This window comes from Ovis aries, chromosome 2, assembly GCF_016772045.2.
Source record: "Ovis aries strain OAR_USU_Benz2616 breed Rambouillet chromosome 2, ARS-UI_Ramb_v3.0, whole genome shotgun sequence".
NCBI lineage: Eukaryota > Metazoa > Chordata > Mammalia > Artiodactyla > Bovidae > Ovis > Ovis aries.
The window spans coordinates 17,620,789-17,639,586 of record NC_056055.1 but is presented as its reverse complement, the minus strand read 5'-3'; the positions used below and the strand labels follow the sequence as shown (position 1 = coordinate 17,639,586).

Here is an 18,798-nt window from a genome sequence, read left to right as displayed (position 1 = left end):
CAAACTGAAGATGTTTTGTAATGAATACAGATTATCAGACCCATGACTGGTAGATTGTATTGTTTTCCACTAGTCAAGATCCAAACCTTTACAAAGATAACATATTCTTTATAGTTACATAGCCTCTACAGCTTCCCTATATTAGAACCTCAGTTAAATGTTTTAAAAAATTTGGAAATCATATTAAAATGATTTAAATACTAGGATCTATGTTAAATGCTACCTAATTAAAGACATTTTTAATAATACTTTACTATTAATCTGTGAAATATTCCTATCTCAAGAATGAATAGTACTGAAGATTAAACATTAGACATTGAAATAACAAAACATCTTCCAGTAATATGGTTTATCCAGTTAAATCTAAAATAAATGTATTAATAAATAAGCTAGATTTTTTTTCAATTTCAAAAATTCCAAATGATTCAACTGACCTATTTGATATTCATTATCTCTATTACTAAGAACATCACCAGCTACATTTTGGGCATTTTTATAATCTCAATTATAATCCTAACTGATTATTCTCATCATTGAACTTGACTTAAGAGCACTGCATCTCTCTTGTGATTAAGGCATTTAGAAGGAGGGATTTGTTTTGTTCTTTAAGCCACTGATGAAAAACAGAGTAAAATATACAGTTTTTCTCATTTTAGTTTTGTCTATAAGAATGATGAGGATATTGAATGAGGAAGTGCTCCATAAACTTTGACAGGATAGAAATGTTTCCTTTGGGGCATAATCCCATTTTAACTGCTTCTGACCAGCTGTTTCTGGTTGTTACTCCCTGTCTTCCTACTTTATGGAATAATTTCAAGGCCATATAGATAATTTTTTTAAAGTAGCTTATTTATGCCTTGGTAAAAATAGTATACTAAGTAGTGTGAGTGCTTTCTTTTACCTACTAGAGTTATTTTAAAGAGGGGGCTTAGTGGAATAAAATGTTCTTGTTTCATTTATTTAGCCTTGATATGGAAAAAAGTAAAATAACAAAACAAAATTCTAAGGAGAAAATAGTCTTTTCTAAAAAACAAGAGTTATTTTCTCTTCCAGATAACTAAACATCTCTTTGAGTCTAAGTAAGATTGTCACAAGGAATGGTGGGAAAAAAGATTTTATATCAACAGCTTGCAGTCCATACCCTCAAACTGAGCCATTCTTATTTATGGTACCAAACATTATTTATTGCTGGTTTTTTTTAGGCCATCCATTTACCATTACTGAGTCAAACATGTCAATATTCTTTAGAAATCATCTACCATCTAAAGTCTGAAAGGACCTAAGAATTTATGTAATCTGGTTCCTGTTTTTCAGGAGTTTGTGGAAAACAGTAGGAAAGCAATGAAGGAAGCTGGTAAGGGAGGCGCTGCTGATGCCAGAGAGCTAAAACCGATGGTAGGTGGTGGTGAGGAGGCAGCTGCCCTCCAGGAGTTTCACTTTCTCTTCCTCTCTCTCTCTCTCTTCACTGACTGCACTTGTTCAGGAGAAGCTGTTGTGATCTGTATCACGCAGGACATGCTGCTCTTTCTGTTTGTGTGTTTACCCATCACTTGGATGGCGGAACTCTTGTCCCAGCTGAGACCGCCTTCTGTAAAAGTAAGCTGAAAGGAACAGTGTTCATGCCGGGGGTAGGGGATCTCTTTGTCCCTGAGGTGAACTTGGCAGTTTCCTTTTTTTTTGTTGTTTTTAGCTATCAGAGTTTAGTTTTCATGGGACAGAACATTTGGTTGTGCACTTGAACTGACAGTTTAATACTTATCATTTTAGAAGTTATGATAGCAATTCCTTTCAACTTGCTGAAATTCATATTTCTCCCCCATTTTAATATTGGTTTGTTTATGTTGCTGTCTTCTGCCCTTTGCTGACTTTTTCTTCTGTTGCCTGGACTGTACTTTCTTTGTTTCTTAAGTGATTTTTCAGTAGCAAACAAGGCTATTTCTATCCACACCCACATTCCCACTCAGTAAGACAATCTGGTCATCTCCAGCCTCAGCTTAATTGTGAGAAAGATAAATTATCTCTGGTCAGTGATATATATAACCACTCTCTTTTCATTTGAAAAAAGCAACTTAAAGTTAACCAGTGAAAGAGAATCCTGAGTAGCTTTTCCAACACACATTCGTACTGCTGCATAATGACAGATGTCTTTAGCTGTACTGGTCTAATTACTGCTTGTATTACAAATGTATTCTTCTTAAATAGCATGTTTATTTCAAAATATTATATAATTGCCTACATCCTTAAAACAGTTAATTTAAAATAACATGCCTTCTGATTGCATATAATGTCCCAAGAAAGGTAAGGGAAGGATTCTTTTGTCTTTCTTCTTTATACTTTAATAAATGGTTTGAGTTATAAGTCTCTAATTTAAGAAATAGATAGTTTAAAGCAAGTCCATTTAAGTATGTAGGAATAGAGGAGATGGGTTCATGGCAGAGGTACATGTTTATACAAAATAATTGCATAGTTAACCTGCATTAAAACCTCACAAAATGTTTAGACATAAACTCTTCTCTATAACCCCATCCGTTGCCTGTTTCAGTGTTGGCTCTTAATAGCATTGATGATGATAAAATCAAAACTTCAACACTTATAGTCCCAAGGCACAGGTTGCTCTAATCATAATTAAAAAGATTTAGAATGGCCATATAAACTCTTAGTTTTAAGTGTGCATCAGCCAGAACTAGATGAACAGAGAAGGGTTGCTAATCACCAGTATCTCCTATGAGGATCCTCACCTTCCTACCCTTTCTTTCTGCATCCCCTTTACTTCACGTAGCCTGAGGGGGTTGAAGTGAAAATTCTGCCAACACCAAGGTGGTCTGGAAAAAAGAGGAAGGCTTCCTTCTTGCCACTGCTTGGTTGTCCTAATTGTTCAGAAAATAAAGTTTCAAACCCAAAACTTTTAAAAGATATATACAGTCTTAAAATGTAAACTCTCCCCTCTTTTCTCTCTTTTCAGTGGTTGAAGCTTACATTAAATCATTCTTCAGTGAAAAGTGTTTAAAGAAAGGGAGAAATAATTAGAACTTTAGCACTAGCTACTCTGACCATGAGCTAGCAGGTATTTCTGTCTTATTCTTGGGGGAAAGATAGCTGACTTGTGGCATACCAGAATGCAAATATATCTTCTCCTACCTAGACCCCTCATTCATAGGTATTAGTACTAGGAGAATTGCCTACATTATGTGACATTCTACTAGAAGCCAAAAATGTAGAAAGGGTTTTCTCCCCCTAATACTAGTTTCAGTTTTGAATTAATATCCCTTAATTCAGAAACTGCATTGAATTCTTCATTCTGCTTTTATTTTATGTTGTTCACTGGTTCATTGCTTGCAGATTAATGACAAAGCCCTCTGCTATGTATCCAAATACATCCTTTATGTGTTGTTTTTCTGGTGCTTTGCACACTGTAGCATTTGATCTGTAAGAATGATATTTTAAGTGGTTAAAAAAGTTCCTGTGAGAGAAGTGTGAATTGTTGTTCCCAGCATAGTTAAATCTTTTAACTTTTAAATCTTTCATCAGCACCTTTACTTCTTCTCTTCTTTTGTAGTATGCATGATGAGAGTTGACCCCAGCTACCACCAGCATCTTGTGTATGTCCCTATAGAATTATTTGAGAAATCCCCTCCTATAGTTTGGGGCTTGTTTGAATTTAGGATTGCTTATTTGTATTTGCTTGGTTTAATTCACATGTTGTTCCCTTAGATGAAAGTTCTGTTAACAGACCATCATCTATTGAAACACTGCTGTTCAAGTTCACTGTCTTTCTCTTTAATGCAATAGTTTAATATAGGAAGTTTTTTCAGTCTATAAAATAATGTGCAGAAATCTAAGATTTAAATATTTACTTTTGATGGGATCACTGAACTAAATGTCAGTTCAGTTCAGTTCAGTCGCTCAGTAGTGTCAAACTCTTTGTGACCCCATGAATCGCAGCACACCAGGCCTCCCTGTCCATCACCAACTCCTGGAGTTCACTCAGACTCATGTCCATCGAGTCGGTGATGCCATCCAGCCATCTCATCCTCTGTTGTCCCCTTCTCCTCCTGCCCCCAGTCCCTCCCAGCATCAGGGTCTTTTCCAATGAGTCAACTCTTCGCATGAGGTGGCCAAAGTATTGGAGTTTCAGCTTTAGCATCAATCCTTCCAAAGAACACTCAGGACTGATCTCCTTCAGAATGGACTGGTTGGATCTCCTTGCAGTTCAAGGGACTCTCAAGAGTCCTCCAACACCATAATTCAAAAGCATCAATTCTTCGGTGCTCAGCTTTCTTTATAGTCCAACTCTTACATCCATACATGATCACTGGAAGAACCATACCCTTGACTAGAAGGACCTTTACTTCCAATTTTTCTCTTAGACTTGAGAGAGCAACTCACTAGTTAAGGAAACTTTGAAGGTTTGTAAGATCTTTCTATAAATCTTTGAAAATTATTTTAGAAAAATTTACCAAATATGATGAGATTTAAGAAAAAGATATTCTGGCCTTCTGCTTTTTGTCATACAGGAGAAACTTATAGAGAAAATGGAGGAAAAAACCTGGACACTAGAGCAATGTAAACTAGAGATGAATTCTCTGCCTATCTTAAAGATGACCCACAGGGAAATGTGAATTTCAATAGGAATTTCAGCCCCTGGAATTTAGGTTCAGGAGAGAGGGATTCTCAATCCATTTTGCTTTATTGCCATTTGTGACCATCTGTGCATTTGTAACATCATTCATGATCTCCTTTTAATGATAATTGTCTAAGATTATACTCTGTATGACTTTGTTTTCTAGGCTTCGGGAGCAAGTTCTGCTTGAACCTAGCTGATCGTTATGGAACCCATTGACATTCCAAAACAATATATACACATAACTATGTATTTGCGTGTGTGGGTGTGTGTATATATGTATATGTATGTGTGTATATATATGTATACGTATATACACACACACACATAATCAGCCAAAATCAGAGAAAAGGAACAGGGATTTAATACCTTTTTTATGCTTATTTTTGTCAAACATGTACTCCTTTCATACGGGTGGCTTTTACAAGGCAACTGCCATCATTTAATGTTTTCAATTGTAATTGTCTTAATGGAAATGTTAAGATTCATATCTGATTAACATTTTTAATAACTTAGAGGAGATTTTAACTTTAGTTATTTAAATTAGGTAAAATTATTGTACTGAATCCTCTGTCTAAAGTTTATTCAGGGGTGATTTCCCTGTTGTGTGCATAAAATCAAGACCTTATTTTACTGATGCATAAGTCCTAGTGGGATGAGACTAGGCATATGCTTTCAGGTTAATAAGGACTTACTCCAATCAGTTTTCCCCAATCAAAGAAGCCATGTCATTTTCCTTTTAGAAACATACAAGTGGACCCAATTTGGGAATTTTCATAATAGCTCATGCATTTGTCAGCCAACATTAAAATGTAACCAACTCCTCAGGTATTTGTAGTTTACCCTAATGCTTCTATAAAGAGAGTAGGTAAAAAAGAAAAGGGTAGATAATCTTTCTTATGCAAACTTTTTTCTTACATTTTGTCTTTCTTTCTTTTGATGTTAGTAGCATCCTCCACACATTCGTGTGCCTGATTTGAAAGGAAGCTGGGGCACCCAGCAAGTTTAGCCTTTAAGTTTCTGTGTATCGGTTTGCAGAGTAAATAATGCTGGGAGGAATAAAAAAGGGAGAGACGCATGGAACACAAAGCATTGAAAATTCCGGTGCTTGGGCTTCTGCTTCAGAGGAACCCTAGTGGCTTAGAGCTAAACAGCCATTTTATTCGAATGCTTGCTGTAAAACTTAAAAACATACTGGCAGGTGCTCCTCTTCTTGGCAATTCATTAAGTATCCAGAATTCTACAATGTTTAACTGAAGAATTGGTTAACGTTTTGATCCTCAAGTGTTGAACGTTCTTTGTGTTTGGGGATGGGTTTTGGGTTTTGGGGGGTTTTTTAATTCCTGAAGCTTACCAGATATGAATGGCTAATATTCCATTGTTCTGCTTATTGTAATGGTGAATGCTTTAAGAAAAAAAGTGTAATTTGCTAAGAATAATTCATGATCTGTTTATGCGATAACTCCTTTTTGTTACAATTTTTTTAAAAAAAGCTATTTTTGTTAATGTAAAGTAAATATTTCAGAGCAGATTTTTTAAACTTATTGCACTAAATACAGGCTCTGTACAAAATAAAAAAAAGAAAAGCCTCAGCATTTTATCATTCCATGGAAGGAGAATCTTTTGAAAGAAAGCATTGCCTCCTACCAGAATTAGAAAATGAATTAGACCAGTATTATGGAAATACATACAATTACTGTCACTAGGGCTTAATAAGCAGCTGTTTGCTAATGTGCTTCCTTTCAAAGGGTTGGACCTTTAAATTGCTGCAAAAGGTAAATTGTATTTTTTTTTTTTTAAGTATCCGTGTTCTTTAGCTAGGGTAAGATTTGCTAAATGCCTTGGTTTCTTTTCAAAGCTCATGTAATATTTCTGATTTTTCAGAATATTTGCAATAAGAGTCTGGAATTTAAAAAAAAAAAAGAAACAAGAGCTCATGTCTTGGCAAGATCACGGAAAAGAATATTATGAGAGTAGCTAATTTGAAACAATAATTCTCCAGAAGTTAACATCTAACATCTGATGTCACTAAATGATATCATTGTGCTCTTTTATATCATTTGAAATGGAATAAATATAATCATGTAACTAATCATCCAAATAGGTGAGAGAGCAAATCATGTAAGAAAATTTAGCATACCTTCTGTTTCATAGCCACACAGATTATGGACATTAAGAAACATTGGGAACTAAATTTAGGATTGGCAAAAGTCTAGAAGATGGGTATCAAAACAGAAGACATTCCAGGCGCTAGTTATTTTAGGAGGTGTCCCTCCAAAGTGACCTGCTGGAAGTCTTGCATTTGGAAATTAGGTTCTGCTCACTTGGACATCCCAGCACCATGGACACTTGCTGCTCCCTGTTCCGTATGCTCGAAATCTCAGCTATTTGGAAGCCACCAGGAATGCTTTCTAATTATCATTTGCAACTAGAACTGTAATCAGAAAGAAATTTTGTATTTTTGTATAACTGGATTGTGTGCCATTTTATATAACAGGTCCTGTTTTACAAATAAATTCTGTTTTACTAACATTGTGTTTAGAAATTATGATCTATGTGTAACCATGTCATTTGTGTTCCAAATTAATGGCCAGCCTGTTTCCCCTTCAGTGAATGTGTGTGCCATACAGGTAGATATATGCAGACGGGCATATATTATTATGCACAGGCATAATATTACACAGGCACACACAGAGAGATATTTGATTTATAGAATATCACTCTCTCATGAGCTTCATTCCTTGAGGCATTTTAGAAAGACTCACAGAGGCTTTTTAGCAATATTTGAATGTTTTGAGGTTAGGTTTGAATAGTCCTGCTGCCGCTTTCATTCATCACGAGTCATGCCTCAGCTAGCTCTGGGCTGCCTTACTGCTATTTGCTCCCTGCCTCCATCTCTGCCCAAGTGAGAAGAATCGATGAAGAACAAAAATTATCTGTGAAATGTGGTTACCTGAAAACGTTTATAAACCACTGACTCTGTGTTGTGGTTTTTGTCTTTTTCTGTGGTGTATCTTCAAAAGCATGTTCAGGACACCTATTTCCAGAGTTGTAGTGAGCATCCTCTCATCAAGGGTAATCACAGTGAGAAGAGAATCATAATTGTTGCCGCCATTGGAAAATTCAGGCTCTGGTGCCTGATTCAGACTTTCTGGGCTCCTGCCTGAAGATTAAGCTCTGCTGTATATGATAGGGAAGGGAAGAGGTTATATTTCAGTATAAATCCGAGAGACCCATCTTCTATGGGAGGCTTACCAGTACATTAGGTAAACATTAGGAATTTAGCTAGAGCACTGAGATTGTATAATCCTTGTAAGGATGAGCACAGCTCAAAGCAGGTTGTTCCTTTAAACCATTTAATGCAGTGTTTAATGTTTAAGGATTAGAACTTTTATCCTAGCCTATTGCATAATTAAGTCCTAAGTTACTGCAGTTTAAGTAGCTTAACTGTATGTTGGTCCCTCAACTTTTTCCATAATGGTTGAGGAGGGGGCACTCACTGAGTCTATTTAAAAGTTATGTGGCAAATAAGTTTTCCCTTTGTACAGATGCTCCCTCTTATTTTTTTCTTTTTTCAGCGAAAGGCAGTAAGCTGCCAGTTCCCAATACCACTGATCTTGGTCTGCCACGGGCTCTGTTATCTTCCAGGGCAGTTTCAGGATTTCACCCGGCTAGAGGGTAGTGAGGAAATGATTCCTTCCTGTATTGTGGTCCTGAACCACTTGAAACCAGAGTAAGGCTCCTCCCACACTCTCCCTTACTAAAGGTACCAAATATTCATGAGGCCGTATTAATGCCCCTAAGACCCAGACCGTTTCCACCAAGCACCGCTACTAGCTAATAAAGACCACTGAAAGGCCTTCAATGTAGAATTCTACGGTCATTCCCAAAACTAGAGCTGATAGTTATGGTGACCTGAATGTTTTATTTTATTTTTGATCAGTAACCTCACTTGAATTTTTGGAGTTTCCAGTAGCCTTAACATAACCTCTGAGACGTTTCCTTCAGAAAGGTCTTTATAAGTTTTCACCTTTCAGAAAGTTTTCTACTGCTTTTTTTCTTCTTTTTTTACTGTTACTTAAAAAAATAAAAATGAAATCCCCAGAGTGTGGAGGCTTATCAGTGTACCTGCCACAGTTAATTTCTGTATTCTCTTCATATATTCCATCTGACAAATGAAAAGTGCACTATCATGGCTTGCCTAGAGTTGTTAAGATGTGGTCTGTGGATATATATTAGAAAATTGTGAGTTCATAAGTAAATGCATAAAGCAGAGCTTTGTGTATTATATATTCACAATGTAGAATGCCTTCTGCTTTAAATGCATATTCATGTATCTTTGTATACTAAGGAATACATGTTGGCCCATTTGAAAAGTAGTCTTTCTTCATAGACAGTGGCTGCTTTTAGAATTAGCTCATCTTTTTCATGGCACACAGCCCAAATTGTGAAAAAGCAGAAGCCTTGAATGTGCCAAGAAAAAATATAAAGCTGGCAAACTTAGAAAACAAAATAAAAAGCATGTTGTATACACTTAAAATTTTTAAATAGCATGTTTTCCCCCTTCATGTTTCATAAATTTGAGTCAAATTCTTATTCTCCCAAGTTTTAATCAAGAGGGAAATTTTAATCTGAGATTTAAATCTTTGAAGATATCTTTCTTATAAAAAACTTCAATACAGAGTTTTTAAACTTGAGAATTTCTATGGAAAACCTTTTCTATGGAAATACTACAGTACCCTCTCTTCCTCCCCATATCCTTTTTATATGTGTAAAAAAAAGATAAATTGTGCTTCCATTTCAGTATCACAGGAACAGTTATCACTTTTCTAAATTAGATAGGAAGGATTTAAGTTTCGTATTTTCTAAAGGAATTCATTAGTAAATTTGTAAAAAAGACATGCAGTTGCTAGGGACCCAAATATTAGGCCATTTTATTCAGTTTTGATACTCAGTTTTACAGCATGAATGATCTCCTGAGAAATAATACTGTAGACCAGGGAATTCAGAATAGTAAAGCATTCAAGTAATTCGTAGTCAAGATCTAGCTGAACATCAAAAGGTTGTAATTTCCAACTGTTTCAGAAATCTCTCACTTTTATTTGCTAAGACATGAATTTAATATTTGATATTCAAAAGCAAGGGGCTTCCCAGGTGGCACCAGGGGTAAGGAACCCGCCTGCCAATCCAGGTAGACATAAGAGACACGAGTCTGATCCCTGCATTGGGAAGATCCCCTGGAGGAGGGCATGGCAACCCACTCCAGTTATTCTTGCCTGGAGAATCCCATGGACAGAGGAGCTTGGTGGGCTATGGTCCATAGGGTCGCAAAGAGTCACACATGACTGAAGTGACTTGGCACGCACGCATTCAAAAACAGGTTTGTAATCTTTTGCGGGGACCAAGGGTCCCTTTGAGAAGCTTATGGAAACAATGAACTATCTTTCTCTCAAAGTCTCATAGCCTCCCTATGAATATTTAAAATACTGGTAGAATTTCAGGACCCTCAGCCTGCCAGCCTCCATCTGACCCCCTTAGAGCCTAATGAACACAAGTCAGAAGCTACTCTAAAGTTGGTTTGTGTTTTGGAATGAAGCAGTGATTAGGCCTCCAATGAAGATACTTTTAAGGTGGTGCTTACCAACTTCAGACATGGAATCATCCTTTTTTTAATTAAAGTTGATTTACAACATTGTATTTCTGCTGTACAATAAAGTGATTCGGATAGAAATATTTTTAAAAATTATTTTCCATTATGATTTATCATAGGATACTGAATATAGTTCTCTGATACAGTAGGACCTTGTTGTCTGGACTCTTTTTTTTTTTTTTTTAATAGCTTGAAAACTTTAATTTAGTTCCAGCTTTGAAAGTAGAAACCACACCAATGTGAATGAAAAACAGGATGATCAACACTGAATTTCCAAGATTTCCTTCCTTGAAGGTGTGAGGATGTCTCTGTCCTGGGATGAATTTTTGGCAAGGTACCAAATTATTTACAATGGACAAGAAAACCCAAAAGGAAATAAATAGGGAATCTCTATAATTATCCATCTACCAAAGCGCTACATTCTTTAACATTGTCGCTCAGATGTGACACTTATGGCATATTGTTAACAGTAAATCTCTGTCTAAAAATAGATCTCAGTCAACATGACTGAGAACATTTGAAGACGATAAATTAGCAACCTCACTGTAGTTCATAGTTGACAACAATTTTTAGTGGCAGATGCTGAGGGGAGAAATTCAAAGGTTGTTTTTCTCCAAGCATTAAATCGGGGGGAAGGGGTGTTTCCTGCCATTTTGAGTGGTTTCCAGTCACCACTAGAGCCGCCTTGGACCACTGCCGATGGACTGTGCTTCCACTGCCCACATTCGCTTCACCTTCCTTCTTTAGAATTTCTTCACATTTACCCCCTTACAGTTACCCTCTTGGGCTTCCCTGATAGCTCAGTTGGCAAAGAATCTGCCTGCAATGCAGGAGACCCCGATTTGATTCCTGGGTCAGGAAGATCCCCTAGAGAAGGGATATAGGCTACCTACTCCAGTATTCTTGGGCTTCCCTTGTGGTTCAGCTGGTAAAGAATCCGCCTGCAATGAGGGAGACCTGGGCTTGGAAGATCCCCTGGAGAAGGGAAAAGCTACCCACTCCAGTATACTAGCCGGGAAAATTCCCTGGACTGAATAGTCCATGGGGTCGCAAAGAGTTGGACATGACTGAGCGACTTCCACTTCACCCCCTTACTATTAAGAGTGCTAGAGGGTCCTCTGGGCCCTTGAAAAAGCAGGCATACATCCTTAAAAGAGTCTGAAGTTATTCTAAGATTTGATTCCAGTGGTCATGATTTACAGTCAGACATCAAATATTACCTGTATTTTCAAGCTGAAGAAAGCAATGGAAATGTCACAACTGACTGGTGAAGAAAATAGAAATCAGGGACTTTGCCAATTGTCCAGTGATTAAGACTCTGCATTTCCAACGCAAGGGCCATGGGTTTGATCCCTGGTTGGGGAACTAAAGTCCCACTTGCCTGGGGTGCAGCCAAAAACTAAATAAGAAGTCAGCTCCCTTCCTCACCCCATACCCCTAGAAGAGCTCTACTGAAACTTCCACAGTAGTGAAGAGAGAGACCACAGATGGAAGTTCCCATATTGGGTGGAAAAAGTCCTAAGTCCAGTGTAAGTATCCACATTTGATAACACCTTTTTGTCATACGAGTGTGTGACCTAAAGGGGGAACGTCCTGATGTTCACCTAGGAATCTGATCCACCCATCTCATCAACTCAGAAATTGGAGTTAGTTATTTTTTGAGGAAGATGTGTTAAACCATCCTATGCGATTAAGCATTGAGAAGACTTGAGGAAAATGAATGGGCCCAGGACTGAAGTGAACTTCCTACCAGCATCCTGCAGCCCATTCTACCTGCCACTAGAAAATGTGAGCACTTCCATCATTTACCATGTTGATCATTAGGCCAGAATTTTTTTCAAAAATTGTATGAAGTCATTTAGAGGAATGAAACAATGCTAGGACAGCTTTGGAACGGATGATTGAAGACAGATTGCCGAGTACATTTTCCCCATCCTTTGGGTTCTAGTAGTAGTTCTCAGAACTTTCTGGCCCTCTTGTTTTGGCTAATTTTTATTTTCAAAGACAGCAGAGGGAGAAAGTTACCTTTCTTCCATTATGTTGCATTAGTACTACTAGACTATGACGTTGTTGAAGTTTTCTTGATTTCTTCCATCCTATAAAAGAAGCTGGGAGCCCATAATGAAGTTTCAGTTATATTGTCTCAGAATATCCTTGATCACTGAGTGCATGTCTGGTGGATCTTATACCCGATTAATTAATTCAGTGGGCTGTTGGCTGATTTGGTTTGTTACAACTAACAAAAGAGTGGGGAGAAAAGTGTGGAGGGCACCTAACAAAATGACAGGGGCTCTGGGAAAACAACCAAAGACAAAAGCATATCTTCTGAAGACCAAAAGTCCAGCAAAGTACTTTGTAGCACAGCCTTCCTGAACTCCTAAGTTAGAACAGTCTCCTAGAATAAAGCAGCAAAGTTTGAAAGATCAGTCAGTGCCAAGGGACCTACGCTAAGCCTCACGTCCACTGTCAGATCCTGTCCAGTGTATGGGGTGATTTGATAAAAACAGGCCCATCAGTGTGATTCAGTGTTTCACTGCTTTGTAATCCACCATGAGAAGTGTGTTGTGGTGCCACATATTTCTCAATCTGATGCCTTTTTTGTCTTTGGTTTTGTTTTGCCATTTGCATTCCTATTTCATAGTGTCACGATGAATTTTTGTATCACGTTTGGTCTTTGTCCACTACAAACTGTAGGATCACAGTTAAGCCTTCCATGAATTCCCTGGTTTGGTATCTTTTACCTTAGCATGATTTTGAGGGTTCCCCCCCCCCTTATTATGTTTCCTTATTACAGTGCCACTACACTGTATTCAGGTGGGGAGATAAACATGTAGCTGCTTGAACATGCCCCAAGGAAACGGACCATAGCCCTGTGGTATTTGTGGCTGTTGTTCTTGACACAGTTCAGACTTTACAGAGGGTTGTGCTCTCAGAGGACTTAAAAAATATGTATATTAAGCAATTAACTTTCTGGAGTTATCAAATCTTGCTGGGAAATTAAATTCTAAGAGCTCTGAATTGGATGGAATTCCATCTGGCTTCAGAGTACAATGAGCCAATATGAAATGGAGCTTTGAAATGTTTTCCTTGTGCAGAAATATGATCTAGAAACAAAAGTGCTGATCTAATGCTAAGTTTTCTGTGTACTAACTCAGTTGCCAGAATTATAATGAAAACTGTATTTTAGTCTAACAAATGTATAGAATTTTTTATGTAATAAATAAAATTTTATAGGAAATAATGTCATTGTCTGCTGTGTCGTAACACTTTCCCGTGCCCAGAGTTGTGAATAGTGTAGACGAGGAAAAATAATTGTTCTCCATACCTGTCTGAGTTCTTAGCTGAGACTCTATAATAGAAGACAGATTAACAAGAGGAAAACACACAGAAGTTTATTAACATGTATGCCTCATGTATACATGTGAGATACCCAGAGAAAAATGAGTAACTCCTCTAAGTGGCTTAGAATTCAAATTAAATACCATCCTAATAGGGAAAGGGGAGAGAGGATGCAGGCTTTTTAGGGGAGAGTAAATGATTTTTAGGAAAGATGAACGGGCCCTTAGAAGAACAGATGAGAGGCACGATAGCTTGTGACAAAGTGTGTCTGGGTGTGGTGTCAACTTCTAGTCTCTTCTGTGATAAGAGTCAATCTTCCCTGACTGATGAAACTCCTGAGAAAGGGATTTATGACATTTGAGTTCTTTTTAGAGAATCTGTCTAGGGAGATAAGGAGAGTTCAGAGAATGCCTTGGCCTGCATTTGCTGTTCTTTCAAGTGCCTACAGCTCAAAATAATCAATATAACAAAGCAGCATTTTCAAGAAAATGGCATGTCTTGAACTTCTGCAGTCATACTTTGGGGTGGCATATTCTGCTAACTCTGCAATAGAAAGTGATTGTGGGCAACATCTTGTTTTCAAATTAGGTCAATATACTGCAAGAGTGCTCTGGAATTTCCCAGCTATTTCTTTCCAGTGTGTCTCAGCCTGTTCTAGGATCCCTGAAGTATGAAACATAAATGTAAATATACTAAGTAAAACCTAATTTCCAAAGTATGAAGTTCATCCATTGCCTGGCCAGCCTTCCTAGCTGGAGTCTGAGTCACTCTGAGTACGAGGTCTAAGTATGAAGGTTGGAACTGAATTCAATCACCAGGCAAAATGGAAAAGCCTGTTAGATAACGTTTGCCATGGAAAACACTGGTTGTGCTTGGTACAGTGCCCTGCACATAAATCAAAGCCTGGTGCTAAATTCGTGAGTTGTTGAAACTGTGGTGTGCCAAAATTTAGGCAATAGCTGTGCCCCCATTAATGTTTGGAAAAAAATCAAGCTTGTTTAAAACTAATCGTATTTTAAATGATACTGGAGACTAAGTGTGTTTTTAAGTGGAAGGTTTTTTAACAGTACCGATAAATCCAATATAATTTTGGATTTTTCTCCAGAGGCTGCTGTACAGACTTCTTTTCATTAGCAAATGTTGAGTAATGCCCAGATCATAGGCCTGGTTGTTGATCTCTACCACCTTGCCAAAAGGAGTTGTCATAGAACCTTGGTGAGGAGTCCTCAAATACTCCAGGTGTTTGAGATACTGAAGAATGTTAACCATTCTGGACTGTTCATTCTCCTTTAGGGGGCAGTAGTCTTGAAGCAGATTTGCACAATTCCTAGTTATATAGACTAGCTAGTGATTAAAGAGCCTGTGAAAAACCTCACATCTCGTGAAAGGTACCAGAAATCTTTTTTCTCTGTTTGGCTATGAGAAGTATAATCTTTATTCAATCTCAAATTTTAGAAAATAATAATCTAGAGGGTCTCTTTTAGGAGGCATACTGCTTGTGCACTTTAGAGGAATATATAAGCTGTGATTGAAATTTCAGCTTCAAATAGTGCTCAAAGCTCCTGGAGGTGCTGAAAAGTTCAGAAAGAACCCAGAGTCCTGTGAGGCCCTTTGAAAGTTTAAAGTGTTAGTCGCTCAGTTGTATCCAACTCCCGCAACCCCATGGACTGTGTGGCCAGGCTTCTCTATCCATGGAATTCTTCAGGCAAGAATACTGGAGTGGGTAGCCATACCCTTCTCCAGGAGATCTGCCCGACCCAGGATTACAACCCAGATCTCCCACACTGTAGGCAGATGTTTTACCATCTAAGCCACCAGGGAAGCCCCATGAGGCCCTTTGACCTCCTATTTTTGTCCAGGTGCTGTGGAACTAACCCACGAGTCCAGGCCTCTTCACATTATTATTTTTAGTTGTTGCAAGTAGCAGTGAAGATGAGGAATAGTTTGTGCCTTTAACTTGATTTTGTGCTTTCTTTACTGTCCAAATCCTGAGAAAAATAATTTTAGAAGATGTACCTAGGTTACATTTAGGCTTCCAGAAAATGCAAAGCTAAGTTCTTATGCCACTTCCTGGGCTTATCAGCAATTTCAATAGGCATCTTAAAGCTCTCTAGGTAGTTATAAGCTCCCTGGCCAGGTATGTCAGACCAGAGAGGTGACAGTAAGGCATTGTCTTCAAGGCAAAGCAAAAGGGCTTTCACTCAATCAAACTCATACTGTAACCTCACATTTGGAGACAGGATATTAGGGGTTTATGTTTGATTTGTTCTGTCTGCCAGAAGGGATTCTTCCAGCTGACAACAAAAAACAATTTTAATATGAAAATTTAGGAAAAAAAAATTTTTTTTAAACAGGCATGTGAAAATTGAGAAAAGGAGATTAGCTGTAAGAAACCCTAGACTGCCCATAAGATTAACTCCAAGTTTTCTGTCAGTCTTGTGAAGAGGACAACAAGAAAAGTACATAGTTTTAAATCTCTAATAAAAGGAAACATTAAATAGAACTTCAATGGGAGGGACCAGGTAGGTACTAAAAATGTTCTGATCTTTAATGACTTGAAGTGATGTCTACAATATAGTCAATGTAAAAGGGCATAAAGCAATATTTATAGCATGATCTCATTTATATAAAATCAATATGTTTCTACATCTTTAAATGACTAAGGATATAATAGATGCTCTCTTAACCAATTCTATAGGCATTGCTTGTTGATTGGTTAATTGAAAAATCTGGTTAAGGAGGAAAGTCATTATAAAAGAAATGTTTTTTAAAACTACAACAAGTAAATGATCATTGGCCAAGCTTTGACCTAAGTATTAGTTCTATATATGACACTTTAAGTCTTCTGAAGTTGTCTATTGTCTTTTTCTTTTGGCAGCATTAAACATACTAATAATGTAAACCACCAAAAAATGTAATAATGTGAAATATTGGTTTCTTTAAAATGGACCAAGAATTTAGAGATGCTGAATGATGCAGCAAGCTGAGTATAGACTGCTAGGTTTTTATTTCTTGCCAGTGTTTATAATTCTTATGCACACTTAACTCAAGAGTGGTAGTTTTAGTATCTTTATAGTCTTTCCAGTAGGTCTTCCCTGGTGGCTCAGATGGTAAAGAATCTGCACACAATGTGGGAGACTAGGTTTGATCCTTGGGTCAGGAGGATCCTCTGGAGAAGTGGATGATAACCCACTCCAGTACTCTTGCCTGGAGAATACCATGGACAGAGGAGCCTGGTGGGAGTCAAAAATGACTGAGTGACTTTCACTTGCATAGAGTCTTCCCAAAGCATTCACCTTAGCTTTCATAGAAATTACTCTCCTCATACTCATTGTTTTTTATCGTATATGTAATATTTTAATAATCATACCATTTCAATAACCACAGAACATGGCATAATGTGTTGAAATAAACATACCTTACTCTTTCTAAGCACGGTCCACTGATGCTGAGAACAGCACCTAGGCTGTTCTCCTGGACCATTCAGTCTACTACGGACATCAGCCAGCACATTCTCCAGAGGACTAGAGGGTGTTAGTTAATCTGGAAATATGGTTAAGTGAGAGTCAGCTGCCACTCTTTTTACATCAAAATGAGAACAATGGTTATCTCTTGGATGTGACATGAGGGTAATTTAATTTTTTCTTTGTTTATCTGTATTTAAATATTTAAAATATTCCTCTGTAGTTTTTTATCAGTGAACTAAAATGAACTGGAATGAACAAATTTAATTCATATAACCATTATATGTACTACTGTAGGCAAGAATCCTTTAGAAGAAATGGAGTAGCCATCATAGTCAACTAAAGAGTCCAGAATCCAATATTTTGGCGCAATCTCAAAAATGACAGAATGATCTATGTTCGTTTCCAAGGCAAACCATTCGATATCATGGTAATCCAAGTCTATGCCCCAACCACTAATGCCGAAGAGGCTGAAGTTGAAGGGTTCTATGATGACCTACAAGATCTTCTGGAACTAATACCACAAAAAGATGTCCTTTTCATCACAGGGGACTGGAATGCAAAAGTAGGAAATCAAGAGATACCTGGAGTAACAAGCTAGTTTGGCCCCAGAGTACAAAATGAAGCAGGACAAAGGCTAACAAGAGTTTCCCCAAGAGAATGCACTGGTCACAGCAAATACCCTCCTTCAACAACACAAGAGACCACTCTACACATGGACATCACCAGTTGGTCAATACCAAAATCAGATGGATTATATTCTTTGCAGATGAAGATGGAGAAGCTCTATACAGTCAGCAAAAACAAGACCAAGCACCGACTGTGGCTCAGATCACGAACTCCTTATTGCAAAATTCAGACTTAAATTTAATAAAGTAGGGAAAACCACAGACCATTCAGGTATGACCTAAATCAAATCCCTTATGATTATACAGTGGAAGTGACAAATAGATTCAAGGGATTAGATCTGATAGACAGAGAGCCTGAAGAACTATAGATGGAGGTTCATGACATTGTACAGGAGGCAATGTTCAAGACCATGCCCAAGAGAAAGAAATGCAGCATGACAAAATGGTTGTCTGAGGAGGCCTTACAGATAGCTGAGAAAAGAAGAGAAGCTAAAGGCAAAGGAGAAAAGGAAAGATATACCCATCTGAATGCAGAGTTCAGAGATAAGAGAGAAGAAAGACTTCCTCCGTGATCGATGCAAAGAAATAGAGGAAAGCAATAGGATGGGAAAGACTAGAGATCTCTTAAAGAAAATTAGAGATGCCAAGGGAATATTTCATGTAAAGATGTGCTCAATAAAGGGCAGAAATGGTATGGACCTAACAGAAGCAGAAGATATTAAGAACAGGTGGCAAGAATACACAGAAGAACTATACAAAAAAGATCTTAATGACCCAGATAACCACGATGATGTGATCACTCACCTAGAGCCAGACATCCTGAAGTACAAAAGTGGGCCTTAGGAAGCATCACTACGAACAAAGCAAGTAGAGGTGATGGAATTCCAGTTGAGCTATTTCAAATCCTAAAAGATGATACTGTGAAAGTGCCACACTCAATATGCCAGCAAATTTGGAAAACTCAGCAATGGCCACAGGACTGGAAAAGGTCAGTTTTCATTCCAATCCCAAAGAAAGGCAATGTCAAAAAATGTTCAAAGTACCACACAATTGTATTCATCTCTTCTGTTAGCAAAGTAATGCTCAAAGTTCTCC

The 18,798-nt window shown here is 37.7% G+C and overlaps 1 protein-coding gene across 10 annotated transcripts in view; it reads left to right on the top strand.

Annotated features, from left to right (window-relative positions):
• Positions 1–18,798, top strand: part of SLC44A1 (solute carrier family 44 member 1) — a 220,135-nt gene that overhangs the window by 159,602 nt on the left and 41,735 nt on the right. For 4 of the 10 annotated variants that reach the window (XM_027964155.3, XM_042242937.2, XM_042242938.2 and 1 more), the window contains exon 15: positions 1,315–7,151. In XM_027964155.3, the coding sequence (XP_027819956.1) occupies positions 1,315–1,605 (291 nt within the window). In that variant the 3' untranslated portion in view covers positions 1,606–7,151. Of the gene's footprint in view, positions 1–1,314; positions 7,152–18,798 lie in introns of those variants that run through there. The other 6 variants (XM_060408983.1, XM_042242939.2, XM_060408982.1 and 3 more) reach the window with 2 other exon arrangements.